General features: G+C 47.5%; 1 protein-coding gene across 9 annotated transcripts in view; it reads right to left on the bottom strand.

Moving 5' to 3' along the window:
* BCAS3 (BCAS3 microtubule associated cell migration factor) overlaps positions 1–16,700 on the bottom strand; it is a 301,481-nt gene that overhangs the window by 2,496 nt on the left and 282,285 nt on the right. For 3 of the 9 annotated variants that reach the window (XM_072353525.1, XM_072353523.1, XM_072353524.1), the window contains 2 exons: positions 16,278–16,445; positions 10,213–10,278 (listed from right to left, as the gene is read on the bottom strand). The exons of 2 other annotated variants lie outside the window; for them this stretch is intronic. In XM_072353525.1, the coding sequence (XP_072209626.1) occupies positions 10,213–10,278; positions 16,278–16,445 (234 nt within the window). Of the gene's footprint in view, positions 1–10,212; positions 10,279–16,230; positions 16,446–16,700 lie in introns of all 9 variants that reach the window. 4 more of the 9 variants (XM_072353527.1, XM_072353526.1, XM_072353529.1 and 1 more) reach the window with 2 other exon arrangements.

Below are 16,700 nucleotides of genomic sequence, written 5' to 3' on the forward strand. Positions count from 1 at the left end.
GACACCAGCTCACTGCATCCCAGCCCAGTGCTGTGAGGCTGCTCCTGATGTCCCCCAGCTCTTTTCTGGCCATAACTGATTTTCAGGCTTGTGTTGTTTTTGCAGGAACTGGAACAGAAGGCAGCAGGGGTGCGTTTCTTGCACACCATCCCATCCTGCACATCACTGTGGCCTCGCTGTTGGCTATGGGATGGGATCTGGAGATGCTGCATGCTGGGGCTGTGGCAGCAGTGTCACCTCTACGGGGCCTGCCAGGGGGTGGCACTGCAGAGGCTGATGCCAGCCAGGGAAACAGGGTGAGAGGCACAGGCTGGGCACAGGGTTTTGCTGGGTGCAGTGATCTCCCCTTGCTGCTTCCAGGCAAGTTTTCCAGCCCTAGAGCCCACTCTGGGTTCGGAGGGGAGCAGCCCCCACACCTGAGCTGCAGCCCAACAGCATGACCCTGCACACACTGCTCCGGACACGGTGTCCGAGTGCTCCCAAAGTTCTCCTGGCTGCAAAGTGCACACTCTGGAAGCAATTACACATTGGGCAGAGAACTGTGCATTCAGACATCAAGGAGCCACTGCACAAGACCTAGCCCGGGCAGCAGCCAGCACTGCTGGGCAGGGATGGGTCACACCACAGCACCTGGCTGTGCAGGATGGGCAAGGAGACATGAGTGGTCACCAGGGGCACCTTGCCCTGCTAATATGACCCCTCAGTGCACCATCCTATGTTCCCCCAAACCAGCCCTTATTTTCTTCCATTTATTTAATTAAATATATATATATGTATATATATATGTATTTAAAAAAAAGGAAGCCCAGTGCCAAGCACAGCCCTTGGCCCAGACCTGCCACAACCAGGGCAAGGTGCATACAGGGTCAGCACCATTCCAGCCAGGTGCTCAGGTTCTGGCCATCAGAAGGAGCAGCTGAGCCCCATGGCACAGCCTCACACCATTGGGAGGAGGTGACCCCACCAGCCCTGTATGCCAGGAGAACACCCGTGAGGAAGGAACGCACCCAGGAGAGCCGAGGATGCAGCGCACGGTGAGGGCTGTGCAGCTGTGGCTGAGTTCTTCTATGGACAGCCTTGGCCCCAGCATGTCTGAGGGTTATTGTGTCTGTGCTCCCCCGTGCACACACTGTCGAGATGCATTAACTTCCTTAAATGTACCAGTAAAACAACTGCTTATGATGCACTATAATGAACTTGTACGGTAGCCAACAAATTGTGCATCATATCAAACCCATTCTGCCTTATAGACTCTCTGGCTATTTTGTAATAACTGCAATTTGCTTCTGCTGAAGCAAGATAACCAGGGTTGAGAAGTCAGGCTTTGCAGAAACCTAAATATTTGATTTGGGGGGAGAGTGGGTGGGAGAAGGAAGAAAGGGGCCCCTGGGAGCTATTTATGGGGTCAAAATAACATGAGACCTGCTCTTCTCCTTGCGTTTCCACCATCAAGGAAATGAAATACTGTGAGAAGACCAGCACTTGCATGATTTTGGCCCCAGAAATGGCTCCCCGAGGCATTCAAAAGCCCGTGAAAAACAAACACAAATACAAATAGATGCTAATACTGGAAACGTAAATACTAAAACCTGCCCCGTGTCCCTGGAGGAAACGGCTTGCAGAGTTCTGCCTGGCCTAAAAAAAAAGGAGAAAAAAACCACAGACAGGAAAAAAAAAGATGAAGGAGCAGCAGCAGCAACATCTGCTGAAGCCATGAGGAGAGTCACTGCAGGGCAGCAGGCAGCGCTGTGCCTGCCATGGGGGAACCCCTGCTGTTACCCCGCAGCCCGCAGTGAGTGTGATGCCAGGGCAGCAACACCAGCAGCATCACCCCTTGTGATCCTGTCCCTGTCCTGGCAGCTGAGCCTGCTCTGCCTGCTCAGAGCACAGAGATAAAGTGAGGATGAGGAGCAGGAGGAGCAGCCCGGGATGCTCGGGGTGTGGGGGCACAATGACCCCCCGTCCCACAGAGACCGCCATCCGCTTCCAGAAAGCTCTAGGAACTGTCAACGGATTAGAAAAGGAGAAAGTCCTGCCAAGCCTAAATGTGAAACCATTTTATGTGGCGCATTAATTCAATGCCTGAAGAAAATCTATATAGCCCTCTTTTGCCCGGAACACTCATAAATTATGCTGCCTTTCTGATTTGTGCTCTCGCCGCAGCGGTCCACTCCAAGCCGTGGTATCTCCTTTATGCCTACTCAAAAATCTCCTCTTCAGTGCATTATTTCTTCTAATGGTTTTCCCTTTCTCCCCTCCCCTACGCCAGGCGGTCACGCACTGTTTCAGACCCCCCCCAGAGCCCCCTGTGCCGGCACAGCCGCCCTTCCCCTCTCGTCCCCAGCGCTGTGCGAGCCCCGGCCGGGATGAGTGATCCAACGACAGCAGCCTGATGTGTCGGGGCAGCGGGGAAGCGGCAGCAACTCTGAATACAAGAATTATTCTTCATCATCTCAAACTGTCACAACACATTACCCTCAAAGCCGCGGCTCGCTGAAGGAGTGACCCTGCGCTGAATGGGAGAGCGCTCGGGGAAAGAACTAATTGTAGCCTCTTTTCACACGTCAGTCACTTTTCACAGCACCAAGCCTTTCAAGCTCAACTAATGTCAAGTTCCCTTTTCCTTTCTCTGGGCTGAGTATTTCTGATTTTTAAGGATGGGGTTTTTAAAGGAACGAGGTCTCTGCTGAGGGAGGGGAGGGGAGGAAGCGTCAGAGTGAGCGCGCATTGGAAAGTCCATCGGATGCATCAAGACTCGTTAGGAATTATACAATTAACAAGTAGGAATGCAGGAAGTGGGGTAATGGCCGGCAGGGCTTGCATCTCCTTGATTTTGGTGCTGTCATTCATCGCAATTGTTCTGAGGAAGTTTTTGGGCTCCCCTATGAGTCGGGGCTACTGGGCAGCAGCTTCCCGGCCCCTGTGTCTGGGCATGGGGTGGATATGGGATGTGGGCTGGGTGCAGGGCAACGCGGGCATTTCCCATGGGCTATGTACAGGGAAACAGCAGGCACACCGTGCCTCTCCCCAGGCACATTTTGCAGCAGCAGGTACAAGGCCAAAGTGAGAGCCCTGCTTTACAACCACAAATAACTTTTTCCTCCCCTCCTTTCCTAGGCAGAGCACTCCCTGCAGATGTGCCCCAAGTCATGGCCCTTGCTCCTCCTCGTTCCTCGCTCCCAGGTGAATGCTCAGGTTCCTCTCACCTCCTTCTCTGGAACTGAAACTGTGAAGTACTCTGCAGCAGGGACTAATTGTTACTTGTGTATTTGCACAGTGCCCATCAGGGGGACTTCCAGAGCAGACTGGGGCTGCCGAATGCTCCTTATTAACTGTAATTAATAATAATTATGTAGCTTCTGCCATCTGGATTCTCATTCAAAAGGATCCCATATAGAGCGAACGCTAAAAAGCAGTTTATATTAACACAATGCATGTCCTGAGGATCTCTTAAACTGTTTGTAATTTACACAGTGCTTCCCAATGAATGGGTTACATTAAACATTTTCATTTTGCTGCCTGCAATGCACTACCATGCAAAGAAGGGAGCTCAGCATACAGTCCTGTTCAACCTGCACCCTGCAGCAGGACCAGCAGGGCTGGGTACACTGACACACAGTATTGAAGTGCAAGCACTGAACACTCATTAGATCTCTTTTAACCCTTAAAAAGGAGGATGGTCACTGCCATGTCTCCAAGCCCATTCAACCTGCTCTCCCTGCACTCAGGTGGAGGCAGTTCAGGGATCATTCCCTGCAGTGCTCCATGTGGCTGTTGCAGACCTGCTCCAAAGAACTCACTTTTCCAAACTCCCTTCACAAGAGGAAACGCAGCATTATGGCACCTGAACACTGAAAATCAATCCCCGTATTAAAAGCATTTCATCCCGCTGCACCTTTCAAAACGTTGAGACACCACGGGAGCACCCACATTAAATTTGCAAAGTCAAGAAGACTTGCAAACGCTGCCTGTACAGCTCCAATGAAGCTCAGTGGTCTATGTAAAATATTAGCTGCTGTCAGACTACCTTATGGTAACTCTAATGCTGAGTCCACATAGAGTTCATTAACGTGATGCACTTGGAGATGGAAGCTGGCATCTCGGAAAGCAGGTGCAGGATGCAGCAGGTAGAGCAGGGGTATGGAAGGCAGGGGATCGTCAGGGGGACAGAGACTGAGACTTCTGCATATCAGAGCCCCCTGGAGACTGCACATTTCATATCAAGTGCCTTATTTCAATGCTAGGACGCCAAACATCCAACATGCACAGAGCTGAACCTACGGAAATGCTGTGTTTACTCCACGCATGGAGAGATGGATGAGATACCGACAAAAGATTTCAGTGTGTGAACTTTCAAAGAATTCACAAAACTCTTTAAAATACAACAACAACAATAAAAATAAAGCTTGTTTTTTTTTTTTTTTTTTTGCTTGGGAAACCCCAAAGCTCCACAGCTCTGGATTCTGAGCCCCAAGGCTCCAGCACCCTGCCAGACCTGACGCCAAACGTTTTATGGAAGGTGAAAAGTGCAGCAGATAAAGGATGAGCATTTAGAGAGACAATATTCTCCATGAGAGGCACTTCCACAGTGACTGTAGAGCTTTCAAAAACTAATCTCAAGTTCCTCTGAGCCATATATATTTTTAGGAGGCGGGTTAGGGTATTTTCCTATCTAAATGGCATTTGAGGAGGATGAGTTGCCCATTGCAGCCAGTATGTGTAATTTCAAGAACTGGAATGGTTACAGAGAACAGATTTCTGTGGCCCGTGCTCACTGGTATATGCCTACAGCTCACATGCAAGACTTCCAGTTGGGCTTTAAACATGGGGATGCCGACACTCATTTGTTGTGGTGTAAAGGCACACACTGCACATACATCCCTCCTATCCCACCCTGAAAGCTGCAGCATGTTGCTGGTGTCAGGCCCAGCACGTGCCTTACATGGAACACACACTGCCCTGCGCAGGCCAGAGCACACACATTTGTAAATGTATTTAGGCAGAACGATTGTGTCTCTTCACTTACGCAAGCAGCACATCTGTGTAGATCAGACCGAAGGCACTCGCTGAGAAAACACTGTATTAAAATTCCTGGGTTTAGGCTCTCATTCCCAAGGTTACGGGTTGCTCAACAGTGACCCCTCTGTCAGCCTCTGCCTCCACAAAGGGAAGCAGGAACAAAATGGAATCTGTGTGTTCACTACACCCAGTGCACACCATGCCTGGGGTCCGTGGCACCTTCAGCCTTTGGGAGTTGCGGAGGAGATAAACTTCTTTTGTTTCCATTTCATGTCTAAGAACTATTTCTTCCCCTCTTGTGAGGTTGCACTGATTATTGGGTTTCCTTATAAGTTTGCCTTGAGGAAGATGAGGCGATGAGCAGACATCAGTGTGTGCCCCTGTGTGCACCCTGCATGGGTTGGGAGGATTACGGTCTATTTAGCCAATTATTTTTAAGATGAAGTTGCTTTAAGCAAACTTGTTTTCTAAACACAGACCCAATTCTATGATGTGCTCAGAGCTTACAGGAACACTCATAAAATCAAGTCCTGCATTGGGTAGTAGCTGGAAAACCACAGCCCACCTGGTGGGATCCTTGCTCACATCACTGCTTCGGGCTCTCAGTACACCCTGCACTGCTATGTAGCTCCAAATCCTGATGTTAGACATAAATATGGAGTCTTGAGAGAAGCGACATCTGAAGCTCAAGTCCAGATTTCAGGTTAAGGACCTGTCCCTGCGCAGTTCATCTGCCCGCTGCTGCCTCCAGATTAGGGAGGAAGACTGCTGGGTTGATCTGCCTTTTGATTACTGCCACCACTCCTCATTTCCATCTGGCAGCCCGGCCTCAGAGATGGAGCAGACAATGGGAAGAGCTGCTTGGTGAGGTGTGTGCAGGTGGGAGATACCCTCCATGGGAATGCTGTGCTCTGGGATAGGAGGAAACCAGAAGAATCTCAGAGGTAATCTGAAGCTGAACCTGGTTGGGAAACCACCACCAACTTCCTGGTGTTGCTCCTGGCTGACAACACTGCTGTGTCCTTCCCAGAAATACATCTTTGGAAATGGTCAGAGAATTTGTCTTTCACAACACCAGCGCCTTTAGAAGTGAACATAGAGTTCATGTGTTGGGCAGATGCTAAGAAAGTCCCCGACCAAGGAAATAACAAATAAATACAACATCCCCACCCCAGAACATCTAGAACATCTCATTCAAAAGACAGCAGGTAAGGCCTGATGGAGCTGTGAGCAATCTGGTCTAGTGGGAGGTGTCCCTGCCTGTAGAAAGGGGGTTGGAATTAGATGATCTTAAAGGGCCTTCCCAACCCAAACCATCCTATGATTCTATGTGGGGCAGATTTCCATGCTGGGAAACGTTGAGAAGGCACTAAAACTCTTGCTGACGTCTGAGAAACATGAAGCAAAGGGGAAAAAGGCAGCAGGCACCAAAGGCACAGCCACTCTGCCTGAAGGGGCAGGAGAGAAATGCAGAATACAAACAGCAGGAGCGGGGAAAAAGCAATCTGCACTTTTAAGTTTAAATCTTCTTCTGGAGAAGCTCAGGCAATACCAGGGCTGCAGTTGCCAATGATGTAACTCACAGCACTCACACAGAACCAAGAAGCTGGGCTGTCACCTTTTTGTTTTCACATTCTGCCTCAATGTCGTCTTCATTCTTTGTGAAAGGAAACACAGATTCTTAAATAGAGCCATTTTTTTTAACCGAATGAATATGCCTTCAGAGGGCTCCTTCTAAAACCACTCAAATGGAGCACGGCAGGAGTCCTCAACACGCTCTACTTTCACTGGGCAGCAGCAGAGATGGTCCCTCCATTTGCAAAATGCTGCCAACCGATCTGCAGTTGTTCTCACTGTGAGTTTGTTTTTTTGGTCAGCTGTGCATGAATTCAAGTAAGAGGAGAGCAGGATGGAAACTGCTGCAGCCTGAGATGTGAGCTGAAGATGTGAATCCTCCTCACCGGATGCCTGGAAGATGTCACGGAGATTCTCTCAGAGCAACCCGTGTGGAGCCAATATGAACTCCCAGCAAAGTGCTTAAAAACCCATTATTTATAATAACTGTTAAATGATGAGACATTGTTTACCCAGATCGCAAGATAAATTCTCACTTACAGAATGTTTGCCTGACCGTCCTGAACGTCATCTGGTTTTTATTTAAATGCAAAATGCAATTAGGCTCCCAATAACACAGCAGAAGAATTCAATAAGATAGGGCTTTTCACTTACAGTTTAATATTAACATTTTCCCATAAATGTTAATGAATAAAAGTCTACCGTTTTATGTATTATCCATGGTGGGGAGACAGCTGGCTAGGAATGGAAAGAAAGATAATATTTTCATACTGTGAATTAGGATAGATACCTGAAGGAGAGCTAAGCATTCCAGGCACTGCTGTGGGCTGGCACAGCACTGCCTGCTCCTGGGGCTGCCACTAACCCTTCCCCCACGGGAGCCATGCAGGAGATGCTGCCCCAGCTAAAATCTCCATTTTTTTCCTTTCTTTTCCTTGCTGCCTCTCCCTGCTCCTTGTGTTCTGTCTGACCAGCGCCAGACAAGCATCAGATAGCCAACAACATAGCTGTTAAGCAAGGGCACGACTCCCAGCCTTGATACTCTGAGACTCCCAACGTGGATAGTGAGGTTAGATTATCAGAGCAATCAGGTTACTATTTGTCTGATACTCTGTTAGGGAAACGCAGGGGGTGATGAGAGGCGATGGCAGGAAAGAGGTATGATGATAGGAAATGATACAAAAGGGTGGAAGAAGGCCTCAGAGTCACTGAGGTGGCACTCCAGGAGCCTGTTGAGCAACTGCTGCCTCCTGGAGCTGAGAAGCAGATGTGGTGATGGATCTGTGTGGGCTGAGAGCTGCAGGGCCAAAGGGCTGGAACATGCTGGAACATTTTAATTGGTCCAGCTTTTGACCTGGACTTTACTGATGGGAGTTTCGCTGTGTTAATGCATATTTTGCTGTTTGGTGACTCATCCTTCATTGCATCTCTCTAATAAGAAGCGTTCATTGAACAGCTTGACTACTTAACGATTTGTTGCAGCAACGGGTTTCCGTGCGCCAGTTTCCTCTCCTGTTTCCCCTGATGAGAGCTCTGCCATGACTTTGGCCATCTTGCTTCCCAAACCAAGGGAAGAGGAGATGCCCTCAGCACTGGTGTGACACTGATGTCTTATGTGGCCAGGACAGGTAGTGGGCAGATTGGCCACATGCTGTTCTGAGATAACAAAAGGCTCAAACTTCCAAAGAGTTAACGCCAAATGCATGGCAGGTCTGCACCACACAGCAAGCAGAAACAGGAGCAGAGTGTGCCCAGCCATCCCCGACCAGTGAAACACCCCCAGCCTTCATCCCAGAGCTGCTCCAGGGCTGCTGGCTTTGGGAGGACTGAGAGGAACTGTCTCATCCTCGTTCTGCCATCACATCAGCAGCTGCAACATGCTTTGGCTCGCAAACAGCTGTGAAAATACCCGCTTCACATGGTGGGAGATGGGAGATCTTGTACTTACTAAAGAAATACGTGCTTGCCTTAAGTTGTATCCTACACAGAAATATGACGTGAAGACTGTAAAATGAACAGCGGGGTAATTACAGAAATTAGAGATGGAAAAATCCCACGTGGCCGTCTCGCCTCCCGCACCCTGCTCAGTGCAGGACTCCTCGGTGTGGGGCGAGCTCCAGAACTCCAGCTTTTAAAGGGAACATTTAACAAACGCTTGAGAAATGTTTCTAAATATTTAGAAATCCACAAATAAGAGATTCCGGAGCCAAGCTGTACAAACAGAAAATCAATTAAAAAACAGCAACAACAACAAAACTGTTAAAAATCCACAGCTTTTGCATGCACCAAACCACATCTCTCTGAATAGCAAGCATCAAAGCATCACCTCACGGTCAGGACGCTGCAAACAGTGCTGTTAGGATGCTCAGCCCTCTGCAGAATCAGCCCTAAATGAATACCTACCGTGCTTTCCTCTTGCTCCCACTGAAATCAATAGCAGAAGCCTCAGTGATGCAAAAAGCTCAATGCTTTACAAGGTGCTCAGCAAAACACTCATACGTGAGCAAAACCAAGCTAGACAGAAGGGGGCTGCACATTTTTTTCTGTGAAGTGCTGGAGTATTGCAGAAGGAAAATTAATTTGCTTAATCATTAGCAAGGAAAACCACAACCCAAACCAAACCAAACCCCAGCATAATAACAAATCTCTAAGGAGAAAGGGAATTGTTTCTCTGTTAACTACTTGGAGACAAAGCACTGGAAGAAAAATGTCCAGTTCCAATAATGTCATAACCCGATTACAGCCTGCACAGAAGAGCTCAAACACTTGCAGAACAATGAGTAAGAAATTAAGTTTTAAATTGAGTGCTGGCCCTATCTGGTGTCACTTCTTTATATTCCAGCAGAAAGGACACCGCTGAGCTCATTTCGCATAGAGCAGCCTGAGATGCCTGGGTACAGACAACATTTAGTCATCTCGTGTGTGTTTCTCCCCATTACTTTCTCTGGGAGGAATGACAAATCTAGAAATGTGACTGCACTTTGTTTTATTATGGTATCGATTTTTCTGCAAAGGGAAAGTGCATTTATCCCCCAGGTCTGTGTGCTGGCAAGAAAGGGTTAACAAAATGTTTATCACAAAGCTGGCTTCAGAGTTGAAAGTAATGTGATCAGTAATGAATTTTGTGTTACATTAGGTTGTATAAATGGACAGACAAGCGCAGACAACAAGTGGCCAGGAGTCGGGGCTAATCTAATGATGTAAAAATAGAGACAGCACCAATTATACTTGGGGCCAGCTCAGAGCTCCTGCAGGGACTGCAAATGAATAGGTACAAATCAAATTACTGACTAATAGACGCACTACAAGAGAGGGCAGTCAATGCTAAATACATTAGGGCCTTGTGACCTCTCTGCTCTGAACAGCAGAATCCTAAATTTGACTTAAAAAATATATATATATATATCAAAGGAACTCTTGTTCATTTAAGGAGAGAAACAGGACAATGTTATTTGCAAAATGATTTGAAACACTTAGGTATTTTTTTGTTTTGTTCCTCTACGACCACGCTATGTGAGTAACCCCTGGAAACCTGACAGAGGGTTTGCTTTTGTAGCAAGGAGAAATAGCCTTTGTGCAGAAGTTCAGACCTGAGAACAATACAGTCGTGTTACATACCAAAACATTTCAAAGCCATGTGCCTCTTTGCGGTGATGTTTTTTACTGCTACTTCACCGGCTGTTTCTGCATCAAAAATAAAATATTTCTTAAAAAGTGCCTTGATTTAATAAGAAGAAAGATACAAGTCATCTCCCCAAACCACGAGCGAGAAGAAATAAGCACAGCCAACCAACTTGCTATCAAATGGCAGGAAGTCAGTTGTCTCTCAGCATCAGTGTGCCCCTCAGAAACATCAGCGGGTATTTTCTACAAGCAGCAATGAACCTGAATTCACACCAAAGACATCTGTGGTATCCACATTCCCTCCCCCTCCCACCAAAAGGATGTATGACCCCAAGGAACTCCCACTCTGAGCCCTAAGCTGGATGTAGGCCTCACGCAGCCCTGACTGAGGAGCGGAGCACAGGGCAGTTGGGGACTGGGCAGCAGTGGGGTCTGAATGCACCCACTGGCCTACAGAGCCCCACAGTGGGGCTGGCAGCTGTGTGAGCAGCGCAGGAAGAGCCCTGGGTGCCTTGGTTGATGCACCTTGCACGTAGAAAACAAGTGACAAAAGCACACTGAGATGTGCATAGTGCAAACCTTGCTCTTCTTAGCCGGCACTTCAAAAATGGCGGCTCCTCAAGAGCCCTGAAGTTTCATTTTTATTTATTTATTTATTTATTTATTTATTTATTTTTAAAGAGTCTCATCCAAATAAACCTTTTGTAGGAAGAACATTGAGCTCTTAGACTTAATTGAGGGGGTAATTTAATCTCTGACCCTGGGATGAATATTCTGAAAGTTCAAAGGCTGCTTTTAGCATCAATGTTATTTGATACGCCACTGTGTTTGCTGCCTGAGCTGATTTTGCATTGAACCTATGCAGAAATCTCTTTGCAGAAATGCTTTTCAAAGGGAAAACCAATTGATCTGCGCTCTTGTGTTCCCCACATCTGTGTTAGGACCGAGACCAACTGAAGGGAGAGAGGGGGAAAAAAGCTTGCAGAGATTAGAAGGAAGAGGAAAGGAAGGAAGGAAGGAAGGAAGGAAAAGCACCAAGTGAAGCTTTTGCTTGCCAAGCTCGGAGGTGCCAAGAGCTGTTGTGAGGCTTTGGGCCGTGGCAACCATCTGAGGGACGGCCGCAGCTCGGCCTTGTGTGGCGGCCAGGAGCCAGAGTGGCCTGAACGCGGCTCTCAGCGCTCGGACGGGCATTCCCTACCAGCAACTCTAATTAGCTCCACTTACTTACACCCCATTAATCAGGTTAAAGAGTTTGCTTCAACATATGAGCCTCCTTCATTGCATTAGGAGTTTGTTGATGACATCTGGAAGGAATCCAGAAGGTTCCTACGCAGGGCCTGCACGGGGCTCTGCTGTGCTCACACCTCTGCTGCAACTGAAGTGCCACTGCTGGTAGCTGACATTGTTTTCAGGAGTTTTCAAGTGAAAATAAATAGATTTTTGTTTTTCAAAGGAGCTTTACAAAGGCCTCGAAAGACCTTGCTTTATGTGTTGTGGCAAGTCTTTGGCTCTTGTGGGTTTTTATTCATCACGGCGGTGCCACGGTTGCATCTTTCCCTGTTCAGATCTAACTGCATGGGTTGTGAGATGCAAACCTTGAGAGTTCCTGGCAGAAAATGCAGAGGCTGACAGCTGCAGCAGCACAAGCATCGCATACAAAGTCTGCAGCATTGCCTGTCCTGACAGTAACCTGCACTGAGATGTTTACTTATTGTGTATACTGACAATTCTCCATTGGAAACTTGGGTGTTGGGTGAAGTCTCCTGAAGAATAAATCTACCCTGCTGACACTGCGCTGTGTGCTTTGTAGTAATAAGCCTGGAAAGAATGGGTTTTGATTTGCTAAGCCACAGGACAGCGGAGCACACCCAGTGGAATACAGTGGAACTAGGCTGACTAGCAGCTTGAGGGAGCACCTCTCCTCCTTAGGGCCACAGCCGTAAGGTTTTATGCTCCCTCCTGCTGCTCTGCAGCCAAAGGGTTCAGATCCACTGCTTTTCTTTAAGGCCAGCCTACACCCAAAGTGGATGTGGTCAAAGACTTAATGAACTTGGGTTCCTGGGATGTACACAGGCCTTCCCATGCTATACCTCTATGGGTAGAAACTATACCAGCACCATGGCGCAAGGGGAATCTGTCCTGTTAGGTTCACAGAAATGGTCCTCCATGGTTGTATTTCAGAACACCTCCTCTCCACCAGACTGTAAAGGCCTGGTCCCACGCTACAGTTGATTTTCAGTACTATGCCTAGAGATGACCACCGTGCATCTGAAAATGTAAGAAACGTACTTGTTGAAGGGCCGTATGAGTCAGAGGATTTACTGATTATGGCACTTTCGGAGGCAAAGAGCTCCAGCCTGGGCTGGAGATTTCTGCATGTCCAGTTTGAGATTTGTCCCCTGGAAGCACAGTTTCATAAATCACCATACTAACTTTGCTTTTGTTATTGAAAATGCAATGTGGAGCTCCAGCACATACTCAGAAACTATACTGCAAATGTAAACAGTGTAGCTGCTTGAAAACAAAGCTTTGCAAGCAAGAGGTCACTGACCACTAACATTTGGTGAGTAGATTTTCAATTATTTTTTTTTCAGTTAGAGTTTGGCAGAAAGTGAAACAGCAAAAACATACTTTTGCATCTTTGCCAATTTATGCCTCCTTTGGAATTAAATGTGTATCTAGGCTGACAGCTTATGTACAGCAGACTCCACTTAAGATAGACATGGGTCGTCTGGATAATTGCATAACAAGGAGCAAAGCTGGTTTCCCAATCAAGTCAACTAGCTGCATGACTGGAGTTATCATTTAGGTCAGAAGGAAAGTAGACTTTTTGGGGGTCATTTTCCAGACCCGATTCTTCTCCCATCCACTGCCCGACAGCCCTTGGCAACTAGCCGGAGTCAGGGATGGGAAGGACCTATCAGGCCATCTAATTCCCCTTCCTTGCAAAGGCTGGATTACTACTCATGCTTTTTGTGTCCTCCAGCTTGATGTTTCCTATATAACCAACTTTTGGGTGATTTCTGCCACAGCCAGTGGCTTGGAGGGCTGAACCAGGGAGGTGTTGCTGATCCAGCTTTGCAATGCAATGGGGTAGGTAAGGAACAAAGATACCATTAATATCTGCTTCCCAAAGTGGTCTGGGTACTATGAGCATGCGCTTCCTCTGCACTACTGCTGCATATCAGCCCTGATTACTATATAAATCTACGTGTCAGCTATGTCCTAACAGTTAAGGCATTAAAAGAATCTATTTATCTCTTGCCATTAAGTGCATGTCAGGCTCAGCTGAGCACTTGATAAGGTCTCAGTGTCCACCCGATTGCCCATTTTTTTCTTTGTCCACACTGTGGACCTGAGCACTATGCAAGCATGTACTTCCACATTCAGGGTTAGATATTTAATTATGTTTCAGTTCAAAAAAGACTTTGTAAATTCCACTGATGTGTTCAAGGACTAAAAAGAGTGAAAGGAGCACATGTAAGAGTTAAAGGCAACTCCGAGCTACAGTAAGTCATTTTAGGATTATTAGAGTGAGGTTCATAAATTACATAATTTTGAGTCCAATGCAGAAATGTAATTACTGTCTTTAGAAGCAGCACCAACACAGAAATCATCTACCAACAAGCAAATTTATGGCATCTTCTCTGCTGAGCTTCTTGCTATCGTTTCATTGAAGTGAGTGGGTGGAAGGGAATCCAAGGAAGAGCTAGGCCAGAAACCAGAATGTTTTCCAAAGATAAATCCAATTCAGCCTGTGCTTGTTAACACGTAAGTGGTTTGGGGGAAGTTAAAGCTATCCTACTTGTTAGGAGTCAACAAAGACACCTCTTCTTTGAAGCAGGGGTAATGGACCTCCGAACTTATCTTTTCCCATTTATTAAGCAGCAGACAGATGCTAGCGCTTTAATGCGATCCCCGGTTTGACAAACGGCCGCTGGCAGCCTGCCGGGAGTGCAGTCACGCATGCTGCATGAGCACCATTCGACTCCCTGGGCAAGTGCAGCTTTCCAGGTATCAGCAGAGCAGCAGAGTACTTTTTATGGGCATCTGGTTAAGAAGAACAGTTCAAGAGCTGCTAGGGGATGGAAGTGGAAAGGGCATGGGAGTTCACAGCCTTATCACTAGGTTTTCTCGGCTGCATTGAGTCACCACATGCCCATATCCTAAGAATAATGTAGGTTAGTGATAGAGAGAATCCCACAACAGGCAGAAGAACACAGAGCATGACGACAGTGTGAGCAGGGCAGTGGGGTGAGCTGGGTCAGTGCTCATGTTACTCACTACTGTGCGATGGTGATTACATTTGTTGCTTTGAGATGGCATCTATCTTACACTCATGATGAAGATTTATGTGTCTAGAGCAATAGCAGGGGGAAATCTTAGCTGATTGATGGCATCTCTGTAAACAGTCCCCTTCTGTCTTTACACCTGCAGTATTCTGAGCCTAATCTTACAGCAAAGAAGTTGGCACTCACTGGTGTCAGCTGGCCTGCACTGGTGAAAATGGAAGGAAAATACAGGAAGGAAAATACCCTGACAAAATCCTTGATTTATAGCGTAATATAAAGTCTCTGGGGCAGTCAGTAACCTCAACTTGTCACATCTAGATAGCTTCACCTTCCAGAGAAATTATTCCCTTCACCTTCCCCCTAAGGTACCCAACCAGAGGGGAGCCAATCCATCTGAGGAAGTTCATTCTGCTCTCAGTATGGGTCAATAAGTGATGAAATAAGTGCATTTCTCCATTTGCACAGCCTGGTTTTCCATCTTCACAGTCCTCTGCAAGCAGCAGCCTCCTAAAGCCCACACTTGCAACGTGAAGCATCTCTATTCCTGACACAGTGATGGAGCAACCATGGGCATGTTACATGCCTCGTCCAAGGCAGCAAGCTACTGAGAACATGCACCAGATTTGTAACTGAGACCCATACTTAGCATTTGTTAATACTAATCTTCAACTGTCCCATCACTGCATCCTTTTCAGCAGTAGCAACTCAGAGGAAAGAGTTTGAGAGATGACAAGCTGGGGTACAAAGGGTGCTCTGCACCACGTGGCAGCTTGCTTACCGCTACTTGCACCTACATGCAGGGGCTTAAGCTGCTGATTTTTAATCTCCTCCAGACGGTGGGAGGTGGGAGCAGCGTGGTGACCTGCTACGATTCTGAGATCTGCAAAGTGAAGGACAAGCCCTGATGGGAAAGCCCTTGAACCTCTTCCAGCTGGAGCAGCACAGAGCTAAGAGTGCTCAGAGCAAGGCAAGGAAGGGCAGCTCCTGCCCTACGCAGCCTTTCTGTGATGTCAAGAGGTTGGCATACCCCTACGTTACTGCTTGAGTTCCTCCTTTCCTCCTTCCCAGGCAGTCTGCCAGAAGAGTGACAAGTGTGTTGGCAGCTGATGTTAGAAGCCACCCTTGCCGTGAGCTGCTGGTCACAACACAAATGGTGCACGCATCAAAGATGGGCTTAGACCTTTTACTAGAGGGCATTTGTAACACAAGTCAAAATTAATGGAGACAATAAAACCACAATAACTGAGCTTTCACATTTCTGAACATCTCCTACCGCTGGGCCCCTTCTGAGCAGCATAATCTCTGACGTGCCATTCCATTTACTTAAACAGATGATATAATTTATCAATATAATGGACACTGATGAAGATGGATTAATTTGGATTACAGAACCAGTTTCACAACGGCTCTATTCAGGACACAAAATTAGGATGTGTGCGATTATGACATTGTTTGGATCAGCGTGGGCAAGGGCAGCAATCTGCACAGAGCCTGGGGATGCTCCTGTGTTGGCTGGGGAGGGAGGAGCATCCTCATCACTGCGGTACGGCCAGGGAGCTTAAAGCCAGAGTTTTCCTCCACGTCCCTTTAGGCCTCCCTGACTACATTTATGTGACCTACCAGCGGTTTGTGACTATTCTCACCACCGAGACCCCCATAAAGTCAGAGGCAGAGCGCAGAGGAAAGGAGAAGCAAAGCTTAAAATAAAAATAAAAATCACCATTGGGTGAGATGTACGTGATCTCTGATCACGCCTCTTCTTTGTACCTGTTCCTGATCCCACTATGTCCCTGCTGGGGGATTCGCACATCGCATCGGCCAGGCGCTCCCGGAGGCCCTCGTCAGTGTGCTCCATGGAAGACATGTGACGGAGACCGAAGTTCTCGGGCCAGCTCCCGCACACCTCCAGCAGGGTCACGCTCCGGTCAAAGGCACCTTCAACAAACAAACGGGAGATGTTCGGGAGACCCTGGGACCACAGCACTTCCATGTATAATAGTTACGGCATTTGAAAGAAAGAAGGTCTCGTGTCTGGAGTTCCTGAAAAGCTGATTTTAGCACATTAGTTAAAATGTTGGTGTTAACAGCACGGGAGGAGCAAGCGGGGACTCAGGTACTCGGCAGCTTTAACCAAATATGTTAAATCACAAACACAGACCCACTTCTGGTCTCTCACTAGTGAGAGCTGGG

This window comes from Excalfactoria chinensis, chromosome 19, assembly GCF_039878825.1.
Source record: "Excalfactoria chinensis isolate bCotChi1 chromosome 19, bCotChi1.hap2, whole genome shotgun sequence".
Lineage (NCBI taxonomy): Eukaryota > Metazoa > Chordata > Aves > Galliformes > Phasianidae > Excalfactoria > Excalfactoria chinensis.